The sequence below is a fragment of the Populus trichocarpa genome, chromosome 11, assembly GCF_000002775.5.
Source record: "Populus trichocarpa isolate Nisqually-1 chromosome 11, P.trichocarpa_v4.1, whole genome shotgun sequence".
Lineage (NCBI taxonomy): Eukaryota > Viridiplantae > Streptophyta > Magnoliopsida > Malpighiales > Salicaceae > Populus > Populus trichocarpa.
In genome coordinates, this window is record NC_037295.2 from 6,262,985 (window position 1) to 6,279,429 (window position 16,445).

A 16,445-nucleotide genomic window follows, 5' to 3' on the forward strand; every position below is an offset into this window, starting at 1 on the left:
TATAAGTATAAATTGGCTTAATGGATAGTTGTCTTCCTTAAATTTGTTTTATTTGGTAATACAATGCAATATTTGTAAAAATATTTTTTTATTTAAAAATATACTAAAGTCATATATTTTTAGATTGTTTTTTTAAGTTTTAACATTAGTACATTAAGACTATAAAAAACACCTAAAAAATATTAATTTAATATATTTTTAGATAAAAACCTTAAAAAAAAAAAATTACCACAATACTATACGGTTACTTAGTGTATGTTTAGTAATGCTGTATATTGTATTTTTTAATTGAAAATGTATTAAAATAACATTTGTTTTAATTTTTTATTTATTTTTAATATCGAAACAATAAAAAATATTTAAAAATATCAATATAAATTTTTTAATTTATTTTTTTTAAATACAACCAAAAAAAACAAATACTCCCTTGATTCATGATGGAAAACGAAAAATATAGATAGATGGTTTGAAATTGGGAAAAGAAATGAACATGCATTGGTTAGCAGCAGTAAATGCAATTAGCCTATAAATGATAACGAGATACTTTCCTTTGTTTCTACAGAAACCAACGACGCGTGGTGAAAGGCTGTACCTTGTTCTAACCCACGTGGCTATTTTCAGAACCTGACACGAGTACATCTACCTTTGCAATACGGAGTGAGAGCGCGTGACCCCAAGAACTCCACTTTGCCAGCTGGCGTTACTGGGTAGTCTACTGGCCGATCTTATCCTCTTCTCTTTTATATATAATTTATTTTTTCTTTAAAAAAAAAACAATAAAACAAAAGAAAGAGACATTGTAGCATTTTGTTTACATAGAAAATAAGGAAGAGAGAGAGAGAGAGAGAGAGAGAGAGAGAGAGAGTGCGTGCGTTAATGTGACTTGAGATAACAGAGAGGTAACCGAAAACAAAACAAAGCCAAACCCTAGATTTCTTTCTTACTTGTGAAGGATTACAAATTTTTATTTATTTTTTAATTATATCTCATTTCAGATCCAAAGATTCTAAGGTGCGAACTTTCTTGCCTTTCAAAGGTTAGTTTTTGAATTATTAGTTAGTTTTTTTTTTTTTGAATTTAATGTCATACAAGAAAATTTATTAATCTAGGGATTGTTTTTCTTTGTTGAATTTGAATGTAAATTTTGAGTCTTTGTTTTGATTCATTTGTTTTAGCTATATTTGGATCTCATTTAATTGTTTTATTGGATTGTACTCATTGATTATATTTGAATTAAGATTCTTAATTACTGTGGTTTTAATAATGATGATGTTTACTTTATACCCTTTTCAGATCCTGTCAAGTTATAGTGATTTCAAAGGGAAATCAATATTTGGGGCTTGGTTTAAAAATAAGCTTTGAGATCTTGTGGTGGATTGTTTTGAGTAGCAGTACGAGTGGTTGTAGTTCAGGTTTGTTAAAGAAAGAGGGTCAAGATGATGTCTAGATCATATACCAATCTATTAGATCTAGCTTCTGGTAACTTTCCGGCAATGGGTCAACCTCGGGAGAGAAAGCGGTTGCCTCGTGTAATGACAGTTCCGGGGGTTATTTCTGAGCTTGATGATGATGTGGCTAATAGTGTGACCTCAGATGTACCTTCATCGGTAGTTCAGGACCGGATAATCATTGTAGGGAATCAGTTGCCGGTAAAAGCAAAGCGCAGACCGGATAATAAAGGATGGAGCTTTAGTTGGGATGAGGATTCGTTGTTATTGCAGTTAAAAGATGGCTTGCCTGAAGAAATGGAGGTTTTATATGTCGGTTCTTTGCGGGCAGATATTGATTTGAGTGAACAAGAGGATGTCTCACAGATCTTGTTGGACAGGTTCAAGTGTGTACCAGCATTTCTGCCTCCTGATATTTTGTCCAAGTTTTATCATGGGTTTTGTAAACAGTATTTGTGGCCACTTTTTCATTACATGCTTCCTATTTCGGGTAATCATGGTGGGCGATTTGATCGGTCTTTGTGGGAGGCATATGTGGCAGCAAATAAGATCTTCTCGCAAAGGGTGATTGAAGTTATAAATCCAGAGGATGACTATGTTTGGATTCATGACTATCATTTGATGGTGCTGCCTACATTCTTGAGGAGAAGGTTCAATAGATTGAGAATGGGATTCTTTCTTCACAGTCCATTTCCTTCATCTGAGATATATAGGACTTTGCCTGTTAGGGAAGAGATCCTTAAGGCACTGTTGAATTCGGACCTCATTGGTTTTCACACTTTTGATTATGCCCGACATTTTCTATCTTGTTGCAGTCGGATGTTGGGGTTGGAGTATCAGTCAAAGAGGGGTTACATTGGGTTAGAGTATTATGGCAGGACTGTTGGAATAAAGATCATGCCAGTTGGGATACATATGGGGCAGATTCAGTCTGTCTTGAAACTTGCGGATAAGGATTGGAGGGTAGAAGAGCTCAAACAACAGTTTGAAGGAAAGACGGTTTTACTTGGGGTTGATGATATGGACATCTTTAAAGGTGTTAATTTGAAGCTTTTGGCAATGGAGCAGCTGCTGAAACAGCACCCAAAGTGGCAACGAAGGGCTGTTTTGGTGCAGATAACTAATCCTGCCAGGGGACGAGGGAGAGATCTTGAGGAAGTGCAAGCTGAAATACAGGAAAGCTGCAGGAGAATTAATGAGACTTTTGGTCGACCTGGCTATGAACCAGTTGTCTTTATTGATCGACCAGTATCTCTCAGTGAAAGATCTGCATATTTCACCATTGCTGAGTGTGTTGTTGTGGCAGCTGTGAGAGATGGGATGAATCTCACTCCTTATGAGTATATTGTGTGCAGACAGGGAGTTTCTGGGTCAGAGTCTAGCTCAGGATCAAGTGGCCCCAAGAAGAGCATGCTGGTTGTATCAGAGTTCATTGGATGTTCCCCTTCACTCAGTGGTGCAATTCGAGTCAATCCATGGAACATTGAAGCAACCGCAGAAGCAATGAATGAGGCAATTTCAATGGCAGATTCCGAGAAACAATTGCGCCATGAAAAGCACTACAGGTATGTCAGCACGCATGATGTGGCATATTGGTCAAGGAGTTTCTATCAAGATATGGAGCGGACTTGCAAAGACCATTTCAGAAGGCGCTGCTGGGGAATTGGCTTGAGCTTTGGTTTCAGAGTTGTGGCGCTTGATCCTAATTTCAAAAAATTAAATATAGATCAAATTGAATCTGCATATATAAAGTCCAAAAACAGAGCTATACTCTTGGACTATGATGGAACTGTAATGCCTCAAACCACCATCAATAAGACCCCAAACCAAGAGGTCATTTCAATCATAAATACTCTTTGTAGTGATGTCAAGAACACCGTCTTTGTTGTCAGTGGAAGGGGAAGGGATAGTTTAGGGAAGTGGTTTGCTCATTGCAAGAAACTTGGAATTGCTGCTGAGCATGGGTACTTCATGAGGTATGTTGGTCTTTATTGCTTTTGTTTGCCACTATTCTTACCTTTCTGCTTCTGTCTAACACTGATGTTTCAGGTGGTCTGTGGATGAGGACTGGGAGAACTGCGGGCAGAGTAGTGATTTTGGATGGACTCAAATAGCTGAACCTGTTATGAATCTGTACACAGAAGCCACTGATGGATCTTCCATCGAGACGAAAGAGAGCGCTTTGGTTTGGCACCACAGAGATGCAGATCCAGGTTTTGGAGCTGCTCAGGCCAAGGAATTGTTGGACCATCTTGAGAGCGTGCTTGCAAATGAGCCTGTTGCAGTCAAAAGTGGTCAATGCATTGTGGAAGTTAAGCCCCAGGTAAATATTCTGCTTCAACTCCAAGTAACCGTCTTTCTACCTTAATGACTTTTCCTGTCAATTGCTGATCTGAGGATCCCCACTAATTCATTTTTCAATACCATAGAAGAAATAAATTTAGTGTTGGTAGAATGCATGATTTTAGCCTTATCAGTTGTCATTACTTCTCACGCTGAAGCAATTATGGTGATTATGATGCCATAAAAGTTGCATGGTTTCTTCTTATTAAGGTCAGTATTGTTCAATAATTGGCCACTTTGAATGTTCATTATTAATGCATCAGGAGCAGAAAATATTAAAGCTCGTTGATCATGGATGTCATATCATCACTAATTGAATGGACCTTGATGTATTTGTTGGCAATGAACCATGCAAATGCTCAGGGTGAACTGTTGTAACTAACCTACCTTTGTTCTTAATTTTTTACTGGGGATAACCTGTGAGAATGTTTCCCAGTCAAGTGTTTTATTGTCTTGACTATGATTTAACCATAAAGCTTGACACTAATATTCTTGTGGCATTCAGGGAATTAGTAAAGGTTCTGTGGCAGAAAAGATCTTTACATCAATGGCTGAAAGTGGAAGACAGGCTGATTTTGTATTGTGTATTGGGGATGACAGATCAGATGAGGATATGTTTGAAAGCATTGATAATGCAATAGCGAACGGTATCCTAACCTCAAGCAAATCTGTCTTCGCTTGCACTGTTGGTCAGAAACCAAGCAAAGCCAAGTATTATTTGGATGACACAACTGATGTCATAAACATGCTCGAAGCTCTTGCAGAAGCTTCCGACCCTTCACCCTCTGCAGGAAGCTCCCCCTGAAATTTTTAAGAGGATCAAGAAAGAATACCATATTTGCCTGTGATAGAGAGTAGCGATCATTTTCTGCTTTTTTTGGAAGTGGCTTGTTGGAAGATACATTTACAGCCTTCTTGATCATTTTATGGCCTGTTGAGAAATGTCTTAGCGCTTGAATTTTGTCTTGTGACATAATCGATGAAGACAACAGTTCAGGGAGTGGGATTTTACATGGGAGAATCCTAAAAAATGGAATTTTTTTTAATCAGCTCAGATATGTAGGGTTTCAGAGGACCTAATGCATTTATAGGAGGAGACTGACTTGGAATTGAAAGAAATAAAATATTCCATTGCGAGCATGTAAAGGCCAGCTGCGTAGGATCCAATACATGATTTAGGTGGTATGCATATTCAACTGCAATCTTGTCTGGGTAATTCTGATGGCGGGAAGTTGGTTTCCTGCCGTGACATAAGATGGTATCAGATGGTTTAAGTTGCCATGTCAAGCAGAGACTATACTGGTGCCAGTTTTTTCTTTTAAATTTTTGAGTGAATTTCTTAAAACAACTTTCACTTTATTCCCATGCTCGTCAAATCTGTAAATTTTATAGTGAAAATGGGAATTTAGTTGATTTTGCATCCATTTTATTGTACAATTACGTTGGTGCCATGTTAACTGAACTGCTGGTTGATTCTTTACTTGTCTTTAGTTTGTAGACACTTTTGCGTTCTGTACTGCATTAAAATGTGTTCTTACTGATGGTTTTGTAAACTATCTAGGAACTGTAGAGAACGACCTTTTTAACCTCGTGTCTTGTGCTTGCTAATGTGTCTAATGTCTTATTTTTACATCTGTTGACATAGAGAGAGTTTATGTAGTTGTACAGTAAGTTTCTTTCATACCACAGAAGATGCTATCTGAAGATTTATATAGTTAAAATATCTGTTTGATTATTGTTTCAATAAGTTAAATTAAATCACACACTGCTTTCGCTCAGAGTGAATGCTGTGCTCAATCCTATTGCAATCGTCGATGTCGAATGTGCTTAGGCTCGTTATTTTCTCACAGTAATTTCCTTGAATTCTTAAGTGCTGTTGTTGAAGGAGAAGCATGCAATATGTTAAGTGTCTCGTCAATGGCGGAAGACGGAGACAGATGCATATGCTTTTCACAATGGATGGATTTGATAGTAGAAACCCTCGAGTTCAAATTAGGTGCTCTCATTTTCAGGTCTACGACATATGGCTTTAATTCGTTAGGTGATTAGGTGAATAGTCTCGTGTCGCGCAGTCAAGTGCGGTTGAATTTTTATTATTATTATTATTTTATGTAAAAACAATGTTCAGGTCTTACAAATATTTTTTAAAATTAAATGTTCAAACTTAAGTCATAGACGTAAATAAATGAATAAATTGATTTTTTTTAAGGTAAAAAAATGATAGCAGATGAATTAAAAAGAAAAATGATTATCATAACTTGGGAAAAAATCATTTTTTCAAAAGATAATAAATGATGTATCTCAATTTACAATGAAATGGGGTAAAAAAAAAGAATATAAAATTAATCTAGGTCAACTTGAGTTAGTATGATGATGATGAATCTATAACCACGATAATCAGGGATGAGCCAACTTGAGGTATCCTGTCAAATCCAACGCATATCATGAGATTAGAATAACCTGATAAAAAAATAAATAGGATTACAAAGTTTTTTTTTTTTAAAAAAAAAAACTTGTGTTAACGTTTCAAACCTGTTACAGAGTTATTTGACTAGAAGCACTCAATCTGAAAAAACTATAAAGTCTAATTTCCAATCAATCAAATATTGAAGTAAGAAATTGCATCTAATTTGACAAATTATTATTGAAAAAACTTTTGTGAGAGGACAAAAAAGCTCATTGAGGCTGTTTTTTTTTTTTTTTCCTTTTAAGAGCATTTTGGTTGTTTTAATATATATATATATATATATATATATATATATATATTCAAATATGAAATTACCTCTTATCTTACATGATAATAATAAAAAATCATTTTGAAAGTACCAAATTACCCTTTAATATCATTATTGAAATTTTTGCTTTTAAAAGCATTTCAGATTGTGCTTTTGAAATGAAAAAAAATATAATTATCCCTGATTAAATTGAAAATAATTCACTATGTGAAATGATCTTAATAACCCCAATAACTTATATTTTTTTCTATAAAAGGAACAAAAATATCATTATACTGTTCAATCTCTTCGATTGAAGATATCATACTCTCTTGGAAATGATAGTTTTTTTTTTGCAGTGGCACCGTGCTTTTAGCTAGATTTTTAAGTCAGTTTATCGAAATGAGTCATATAAGCAATGATTGTTTTTGCAATGGCACAGTGCTTTTAAAAAAATCTGATTTTTTTCTTTAAAATAATTTTTTTGGTGTTTTTAGATTTTTCTTGCGTGCTGATGTTAAAAATGAGTTTTAAAAAATAATAATAAAATATTATTTTGATGCATTTTCAAGCGAAAAACACTTTGAAAAACAACTGTTACCACAATACCAAACACTATCATAATTTATACTAAAAAGTACATGACTTGAAAACTTAACATATATCTAAGTATAAACTCATTAACACGTTCAAATTACATGATTGATTTTGATAAGCTAGCCTAAAAATCTCACCCAAAGGTTCTTTAGAAACTTAATATATATTCAAAGATAAAATTAGCTTAATTAAATATATAAAAACAAATTGGAAAAATACCTCATTATATATAAAAAAGAAATTGAATTATTAACCCTTCAGAAATCTAACTCGTTTATTTCAAAACACATAATTAAGCAAAACCATTAATGAATACATCATCATATCTATTGCATCATATTTAATGAGTTGTTATAGAATATAACAATAGCATATATTGAAAAGTTCCCATCCTTGAATACATATTATGTTTTTTTTTTTTTTTTTATGAAAGGAATAATTTGTTCTCATGAATTGAGGTATAAAGGATACCTGTCACAGGGTTAAAATCCGTCAAGGCATAGGCTGACGAAAAGCATTGCTGGACAGTAGCTACGGGGTGGCAGCTCGCGTGACAGTAGCGAAAATCGGCAGAGTGTGTGTGCGGCAGCACACAACAGCTAGCGCAGCAGTATGCTGACGAGAGTTGGGGCTTGGGCAAGGATTGTCCAAGGCTTGAAGAAACAGTGCTGGGATGACACAATGAGACAGTGGGGGAATTCGGCAGCACTGGTGAAATCGGCAGCGTCGAGGAATTCAGCAGCGTCGACAAAATCGGCAGCAGGGGCTGACGATAACTTGGACAACAGACGGTCCAAGGCATGCGAGGTAGTTACGCTGGCAGCATGTGTGCTGGCAGTGGGCAGTTGGCTTGTGGGAGAACATGCCAATGCAGTTGCGGCAGTTCTGGGAGCAGTTATCGGCAGTTGCGGCAATTTCTTATGTGGGGAAGAAGTTGGCCAGAACATGGGATAATGGGTGCTCCAGCTGTGCAGGGAGTTAGGGGTAGTTTATACTTGTAACTTCCATTATCTTGTAAATAGATAGGCTGTAAAGTGTGTAGCATGCAGAACGGAAATGGGCATAGCACACAAGAAGGACTTTGTGTAATCCTTTAATTGAGTTAATGAAAAGGTTGAGACTTGTTCCTGTAAATTGTTGTGTTGTTTATTTTGTTCCCATTCAGTTGTGTTATTCCGCTTGCTTGTGACAATGAAAGGGTGTGGGGATCTCTTGGGTTTGTGGGACAAACTAGTCGTACACAAAACACGAGTGAATCGGTGAGGGAAAGGCTAAGTCTAGTGGGACTAGACTGCCGCGCGAGGTCTGTTTTCGAGAGCGAAAAATTGACCCCGTGACAATACTTATAGCTAATATATTAGTGTTTGTCATAAGACATATACACTAAACTGACCTGCATGAGAATTCCATAAGGATAGATCACCTATGTCAATGGGAAGACTTACATGACGATTATATTAGTGATCCTTAAACTTAAGATCACTAGGTTATCTTATATAGAAGATGTTATGCTTCTGATCCTATTACATGTTATTTTAATCGAGGTGATGAAGGGACAAACATTATGTATAACATGAACTATATGAAGGTACTTGAGTGATTAAGAGAGGATTCATCATCCTAGGTGAATTTGGAAAATATTCCATTTATTCTCAAATAGTATTGATTGAGAAATCCTTAACCAATGTTGAATGATATTTGAAAAGAGTTTCAAATCTTATTCAAATGATCAATGACTATTATGTAGAAAACAAGTAAGATTTAACATGACAAACATACTCTATGCTTTAGTGTTAAATCAGAATATTATTGATGAAAGGATAATAATTACACTGAGAAACGGTCAATGAAAGGTTAAGTCAAACTACTAATGACTATTCTAATATTTGGAGGATCATAACACATTGCTAAACGATACACCTGATCTTCAAATATAAATTAATCAATTGTTGAATTGATAATAAATTAAATTATTTATTTTATTTTATTCTATTTAATTAGAATTTTAATTTATATATGGATCAACATATTAGAAACCTAATGGGTCATACACATTAAAAACCATTAGTAAGAAATTAAACTAAGATAATTAATCAAGTGTGACTTGATTAAAAATAATTTTAAAAATTAAGCACTATATTTAATTCAGGGATTATAATTCTTGTCTAAGAATAATCAAGTAGGGACTTGATTGATTAAATTTCTAAAACTACCCTTAAATAATATATAAATATTATTCAAGGGGCAAATTGATATTTTACCAATTTATAGGATTTTTTCGGATTCTCCTATAAATAGTAAGCTATGCCACTTATTTTTTGGAGTTATTGTCTATTAGACAGAAAAATTATGTAAGTCACATAATAGAGAACTAGAACTCTAGGCATAGCTATCCACCTCTCCTAAATAGGGATTTATGAGTTTCTCATTGGTAGTTCGTGTGGATTACTGTTAGAGACCGAACAATTGGATAGTTTCTAGTTTGAGACAACTCAACCTTTAAAGAATTATTCAAAGTCAAAGAATATCAGATCTTCAAGTAACAAATCCTTAAACAACACTAGATATGTCCAACGAGATCCTAGGGACTCCTAAATAATTTTATTTTATTGTTTCCGCCGTATATATTATATTCAAGAACCCAACACCAATACCCTTATAACACCCACAAACCATTCCATCAACTAACACCTCAAAAATGGTCCATAAAACTGAAATCAAATTGAGTTAGTTATGCTTTTGTCGGTTTAAATATGTTTTTTCATGCAACATTGAGGCTCTAAACAACTATCATGAAGTCTCTTTCATCTTATAGAACCCATGGACACCAAAAATACATATTTTGGTGGCTGAAAATGGAGTGAACAATGACTTTCTCTCTCTTGCTTGGAATTCGGCAATCACTCTTTCTCTCTCTCTCTATCTCTCTCTCTCCCTCTCAATCAAGGATTGAAAAATAACACAAATAAACTTGTGTACCAAAATTAATTTTTTAAAATTTAAAGGGACCTAAATTGTATAAATTATGTTATTTTAAAGATCGAGAACCTAAGTGTATTTTTCATACAATCTCTGGCACACCACCCATGTTTTGTGTCTTTTGCATTTAGGTCCCTTTTATTTTAATTTCATCGTTGACTAAGAAATCAGAAGCAATTAGTTTTCAATTATGATCAAATTGCATAAAATATAACTTTGAGAACCAAAATGAATTATTAGAAAATAATTAGTAGACCCACAATGTTATGTGAGTGTTTAAACAGTGCCAAGCTACAGTAACTCAGCCAAACCTTTAATTGTATTCTATAACAAGTTTTTGAATACAATATTTTTTTACAAAAGAATTTCGTTAATTATCTATAATAAATAATTAATTTTTTAAATACCACACATAGCGTGGGGACAAAAGAACTAACCATTTCCCAATAAATTTAAGGTATGTGATTAAAAATATTATTGTACTAAAAATTACATATGTTAAATTAAAAAAATGGTGATGTAGATTTAGTAATTTAGGATTTTATAAATTTAATGTGCAACTATTTACTCTTTTTTTTTCACATGATTAATTTTTCTCAAGTTTAATTTAACACTTTAACTATGAATAATTTAAAGATTATAACTAAATTTTGCTAACACAGTTACATATCTACAACAATGAACATATAGGCGTTCCTGCACGCATAGGAAGATACTAGTTTGTAGTCCCGCGCTACACTATATGGGACCAAAATGTTTTAAATCTAAAATAAAATGTTTGCGTCTCAGGAAATTCTTTAATATTGTTATTAAATTTAAAAATATAGTTGTTTTTAATTTTATTTTCCATCAAGATAAATTTTCATATTAAAGTATCTTTTGTTTATCTTAGCTGACATAATGTTTTTAATTAGAATCATTGATTCTCTTAAAAAAATATTTTATGATTGTTAAAGCAAGTTAACAAAACATATCAAATTGTATGTCTATATTTTATGTGTGATGTAAACCTAAAAAAAAATCATAAATGTGATAACATCATATTCAAAATCTATTTAAAAACTTTAAGAATAAAAAAACAATTGAATCAATTTTTCATGAACAATTTATTCTTACTATTATTATTTTTATGTCTGATATATAATAATTGAAAACAATTATTAAAATTTAAATAAAAATTATAATAGTATTTAAGAATCATATGAAAATTGAAGACCAAGTGAATCTGATAATTGTTTTTTACGAGGAAATAAACCAAAGAAAAAAGAGAGAAAAATATAGCAAAAAGCTAGGCCCAGCTCTTGGCCTGTGCGCCTAACCTAGTAATGTTTTTGTTAATTAAGGGAGAGGAAGACATGTCATTCGCCCCTCATTGTTTTGAAAGAAAAAAAAAAAAAACAGACGATAGATCGTCTGTGCTTGTTTTAAAGAAAATTGCACATGCCCCTCATCATTTGAAGCCATGACCTCATATTTTTCTTGCATGCTAACCACTTGAATTATAACACAAAATTGATTTAAAATGACTAAAAAAACATGTTAACCTGGTTTTCTGTTCAAATAAATAGGTAAATTGACCCCACACCTTTTAATTGTTTTGGTGACTAGTTTATAGGCCTAAGATACATTATGATTTGGATTGATTTGGATCAAAATGAAATTTTGAATGTAACAAAATGTCTAGGCCGTAGAGAACTATTTGGCCTTATTATTAAAATTGACTCAATGAGTCAATCTTGAAACCTTTAAACCCGACTCCTTGTCTAGTCCAAATTTAAAATTAAATTGTATGGGAGTTGCCCTAACATGACTTAGTTAACTTGATAGATTTAGAGGTAACTTAGCCAACAAGTAAAAAAAAATCTAAGGATTAAATTGAGAAAAAAAGAATGAAATTGATAGAAAAGTCTCCAGACCCAGCTCCTTGCCTCACTTAGGTTTTAAATTAAACCCTTTGAGAGTCTTCTTTACGTGATACAATTGACTTGATTAATCCAAAAGCAACTCAGCTGATCAGTAAAAAATGTTTGAGGATGAAATTGAAAAAAGAGAGGATGAAATTAACATAACAAAAAAAACATCTCAATCCGACTCATTGCCTAACCCGAGTTTAAAATTAAACTATGTTAAAGTTGGTCTAATATAGCACAGTTAACTTAGGTGGTTCAAAAATAACCCAAATGATTGTAAAAAAAAAATATTAGAGGATAAAATTGAGAAAAGAAAAGATGAAATTAAAAGAAAAAAATGAAAAAGAAAAAGGAAAGAAATGAAAAGGAGAAAAAAGAAAAGAAAAGAAAGGCACTCGCTGCTTTTCTGTGCATGCACCCAATTGTTTTATTACTAAGGAGGATGAAATTGAGAAAAGAAAAGATGAAATTAAAAGAAAAAAATGAAAAAAGAGAAAGGAAAGAAATGAAAAGGAGAAAAAAGAAAAGAAAAGAAAGGCACTCGCTGCTTTTCTGTGCATGCACCCAATTGTTTCAGTATTAAGGAGGATGAAATTGAGAAAAGAAAAGATGAAATTAAAAGAAAAAAATGAAAAAGAAAAAGGAAAGAAATGAAAAGGAGAAAAAAGAAAAGAAAAGAAAGGCACTCGCTGCTTCTCTGTGCATGCACCCAATTGTTTTAGTACTAAGGAGGATGAAATTGAGAAAAGAAAAGATGAAATTAAAAGAAAAAGGAAAGAAATGAAAAGGAGAAAAAAGAAAAGAAAAGAAAGGCACTCGCTGCTTTTCTGTGCATGCACCCAATTGTTTTAGTACTAAGGAGGATGAAATTGAGAAAAGAAAAGATGAAATTAAAAGAAAAAAAATGAAAAAGAAAAAGGAAAGAAATGAAAAGGAGAAAAGAGAAAAGAAAAGAAAGGCACTCACTGCTTTTCTGTGCATGCACCCAATTGTTTTAGTACTAAGGAGGATGAAATTGAGAAAAGAAAAGATGGAATTAAAAGAAAAAGGAAAGAAATGAAAAGGAGAAAAAAAGAAAAGAAAAGAAAGGCACTCGCTGCTTCTCTGTGCATGCACCCAATTGTTTTAGTACTAAGGAGGATGAAATTGAGAAAAGAAAAAATGAAATTAAAAGAAAAAAATGAAAAAGAAAAAGGAAAGAAATGAAAAGGAGAAAAAAGAAAAGAAAAGAAAGGCAATCGCTGCTTTTCTGTGCATGCAACCAATTGTTTTAGTACTAAGGAGGATGAAATTGAGAAAAGAAAAGATGAAATTAAAAGAAAAAAAATGAAAAAGAAAAAGGAAATAAATGAAAAAGAGAAAAAAAAAAGAAAGAAAAGAAAGGCACTCGCTGCTTTTCTGTGCATGCACCCAATTGTTTTAGTACAAGGATGAATTCCTTCAACGCAATTACTCCCTTTTTGGGGAACCAAAAGTTTCTCCAAGAAATGATGGTAATTGATTGAATTAGAATCATGCTTGAACTTGTTAAATATCAATGAAGATTAAGTTTTCATTATAATAAATTTGTGAAAGATCCCAATTGACATTAAGAATCTTTTCTTCATAATTAAGAAAAAAAAAACCCGTAATATTGTATCCTTGAACTCATTAATAAAGAAAGCCATAACTTGAATAACACTCCCAACATGTTTTTTTTTGTTGTTCAAGACACAAAGCAGATTGCTTAACTTGACCTCGAAGTGTTTGAATCTCATCATTCTTTTCAGCTTTTCTTTTCTTTTTGCCATTAAGGAAAGGAAAGTGGGCTCATAGCGTTGGACAAGCTCTAGTAACGAATGATGCAGGGAGGAAGAGAAGAAAATATAAATATTGAAATCCGAATATATGAAAGGAAACTATAAATGGATATAAATCTTATAATTTGACACAAGAGAATTGGGATGATTTTTTCATATATTGGGATATGATCCCCAGATTAAGGCATTTTCAAGTATATTATATTAAATATGATATGATATCAATAAAGTTGATATATATAAATAATTTTGATTGGTTTTGTTTAGCTGAGATTTATTGGTCATAATGCAAGGCATTGATTAAGTTTGGTACGTGTATAAAGTGTTTATACGCTATATCATGTTTTTTTATGGTTATTTAATTTTTATAAGATGTTATTTTTTTTATTTGTTTCTCAAATATCTTTTGAATCCAAATAATATAAAATACTTTAAAAGAAAAATAAAAAAAAGTAAGAAATATATACTACAAATTCATAATGAAAGTATTTTTTCTGGTACATGGCAATATTTTTTGCAAAACCAATTTTCTTTTGAATAGGTTAATTTAAAATTAATAAATTAAAAACATGTACGTTAGATATTAACCCTTCAAAAACGAATAAATATTATTTGAAAGGATAGTTCTGCACGACCTGGCCGGCAGGAAGCAGCAACACTGGCGGACATGTGTCCGAAGCGACGGGCCTAGGCTGAAATGTGTGAATTTTGTTTGGGTTATAGATATATTGCCTCGTGTGAATTTGTGATAGATAATCAGGGGTGATTCAAATACTGTAGTTGGTTTAAAATGGTTGTTTTTATTTTTTATTTGAAAATGTATTAAAATAATAGTTTTTTTATATATTTTTTAAAATTATTTTTGATATTAGCATATTAAATTAATCTAAAACTACTAAAAAAATATTAATTTGAAGTAAAAAATAATAAAAAATTAAATATTTTTAAAAAATACTTTTAAAAACGTGAAAACAATTAGATGCTTATACTCTGGTGATGCGGGGACTGCATATTGCACTTCTATCCAGACATCTTAAGGACCACCTTCATTATGTCCGTAGGGTGAAAGGGAGCAATCAGCCACTCTAATCAGATCTCTTTATGAAAAAAGACGACATATCTCAATAAGATCAACAGGACCACCTTGTTTTGATGCAATATGTTGATGTTAGAATGTTAGTTTTCGTGTTCTTGGTAGATGTCAGAATGTTAGGTGAAAATAGCATGTTAGCAACAAACCAGATTAGTTTCTTCCTTTCATCTTATCCCCTCGAGTTGAGATGGAGAAAGGAGGGGTGAGATCCTTGCCCATGCAGAGGACAAGACACTACTCCTGTCTTACATCCACTCACCATCAGAAAAACGTGATTTAGAAACGAAAATTAGCGACACATTTAGTCCTGTCGTCAATACAGACGGAATTAGCAACATTATTATTGAGTTTGTTTCTGCCAATTTTGTGACGAAAACCATTCCACCGCTGATTCTATTCCATCGCTAATAGTGTTTTTCACTTAATTTCCCATAAAAAATGCTAATACCTATTTTGTTTTACAGCGGTCCAAATCCAATTGAAAATGCCAAGCACTTTCACCGCATGTTCTCTTAGTTTCTTCTGTGTGTTTAATAATGTGGCGCTGGAAGCTTTTAAAAAGTGTTTTTTCATTAAAAATAAATTAAAATAATGTTTTTATTTTTTTATTTTTAATATTAACACATGAAAACCATAAAAAATCAAATAAAAAGAATTAATTTGATATTTTTTCATGTGAAAAGCAGTTTGAAAAATAAATTGAACTGCATTACCAAACATACCGACTAGATTGGTGACTCGTACTACATTGTGAGTCATACCTTTTTTTTTTCAATATAAAAAAGGATACTTAGACGACGCTAGCATTTTTAAAGAAGCATGTAAAATTCAAGACCTGAGTCATTGACTTGATTAGGTTAAATAAGCTTAGTTGATTTAATAATATGATTAAAAAAAAAACAATGACAATAAATAAATCGAACTAAACAAAGAAAATTGATAATAATCAACTCAAAAAATAAATGTTTGTTAATACCACAAAAATATATCCTCTACTTTTCTTAGCTCTCTCTTTCTCTTGTTTGTCAATCGACGGTGGTGATATCCATTCTTAGTTGTTGTAAATACATTCACATTAACAAACTTAACATGTTCTAGCTAGCATTAAAAAAAAATGTAGAATATTAAGAGATTCACTGTTCATTTAAAGAGTGGTTTCCTTCTCTCTTTTTTTCTAATATTTTTTTACACTTTGGTTTCTTAATTTTTTTCTTCTTATTTTAGTCATTTGACATTACTTTGATTTGCATTAGTCTTTCATGTGTAAGTATAGGGATTTCTAGGTATAGAGAAAATATTTTGTTGCTCGGTTAATTCATGAGTGAGTATAGGGATTTCGAGGTATAAAAAATATATTTTATTGCTCGGTTAATTCTCAGTTTAACAAAACAAAAATTGATTTAAAATAATTAGAGTTTAAGAGATCAAATTTGAAGGTTAAAGAAATACTCAATCCTTTTTTAAGCCAACATTAGGGGCTTATTTACACGATTAGGGGGAAAGCTCATGTTCTTTTTTTCAATTTTATCTCTCATCTTCTTTCTCAATTTGATTCCTACACA

At 32.4% G+C, this 16,445-nt stretch overlaps 1 protein-coding gene across 2 annotated transcripts; it reads left to right on the plus strand.

Moving 5' to 3' along the window:
• The first annotated feature begins 780 nt into the window (after positions 1-780).
• On the plus strand, positions 781-5,271 carry LOC7455893 (probable alpha,alpha-trehalose-phosphate synthase [UDP-forming] 7). 2 transcript variants are annotated; one of them, XM_002317356.4, is made up of 5 exons: positions 781-899; positions 996-1,036; positions 1,294-3,424; positions 3,498-3,771; positions 4,297-5,271. In XM_002317356.4, the coding sequence occupies exons 3-5, from the start codon at positions 1,437-1,439 to the stop codon at positions 4,594-4,596; spliced, it is 2,562 nt and encodes an 853-aa protein (XP_002317392.1). In that variant the 5' UTR covers positions 781-899; positions 996-1,036; positions 1,294-1,436; the 3' UTR covers positions 4,597-5,271. The 2 variants fall into 2 exon arrangements, with proteins under 2 accessions (XP_002317392.1, XP_024437358.1); XM_024581590.2 differs by having other exon boundaries at positions 817-1,011.
• Positions 5,272-16,445: the final 11,174 nt, after the last annotated feature.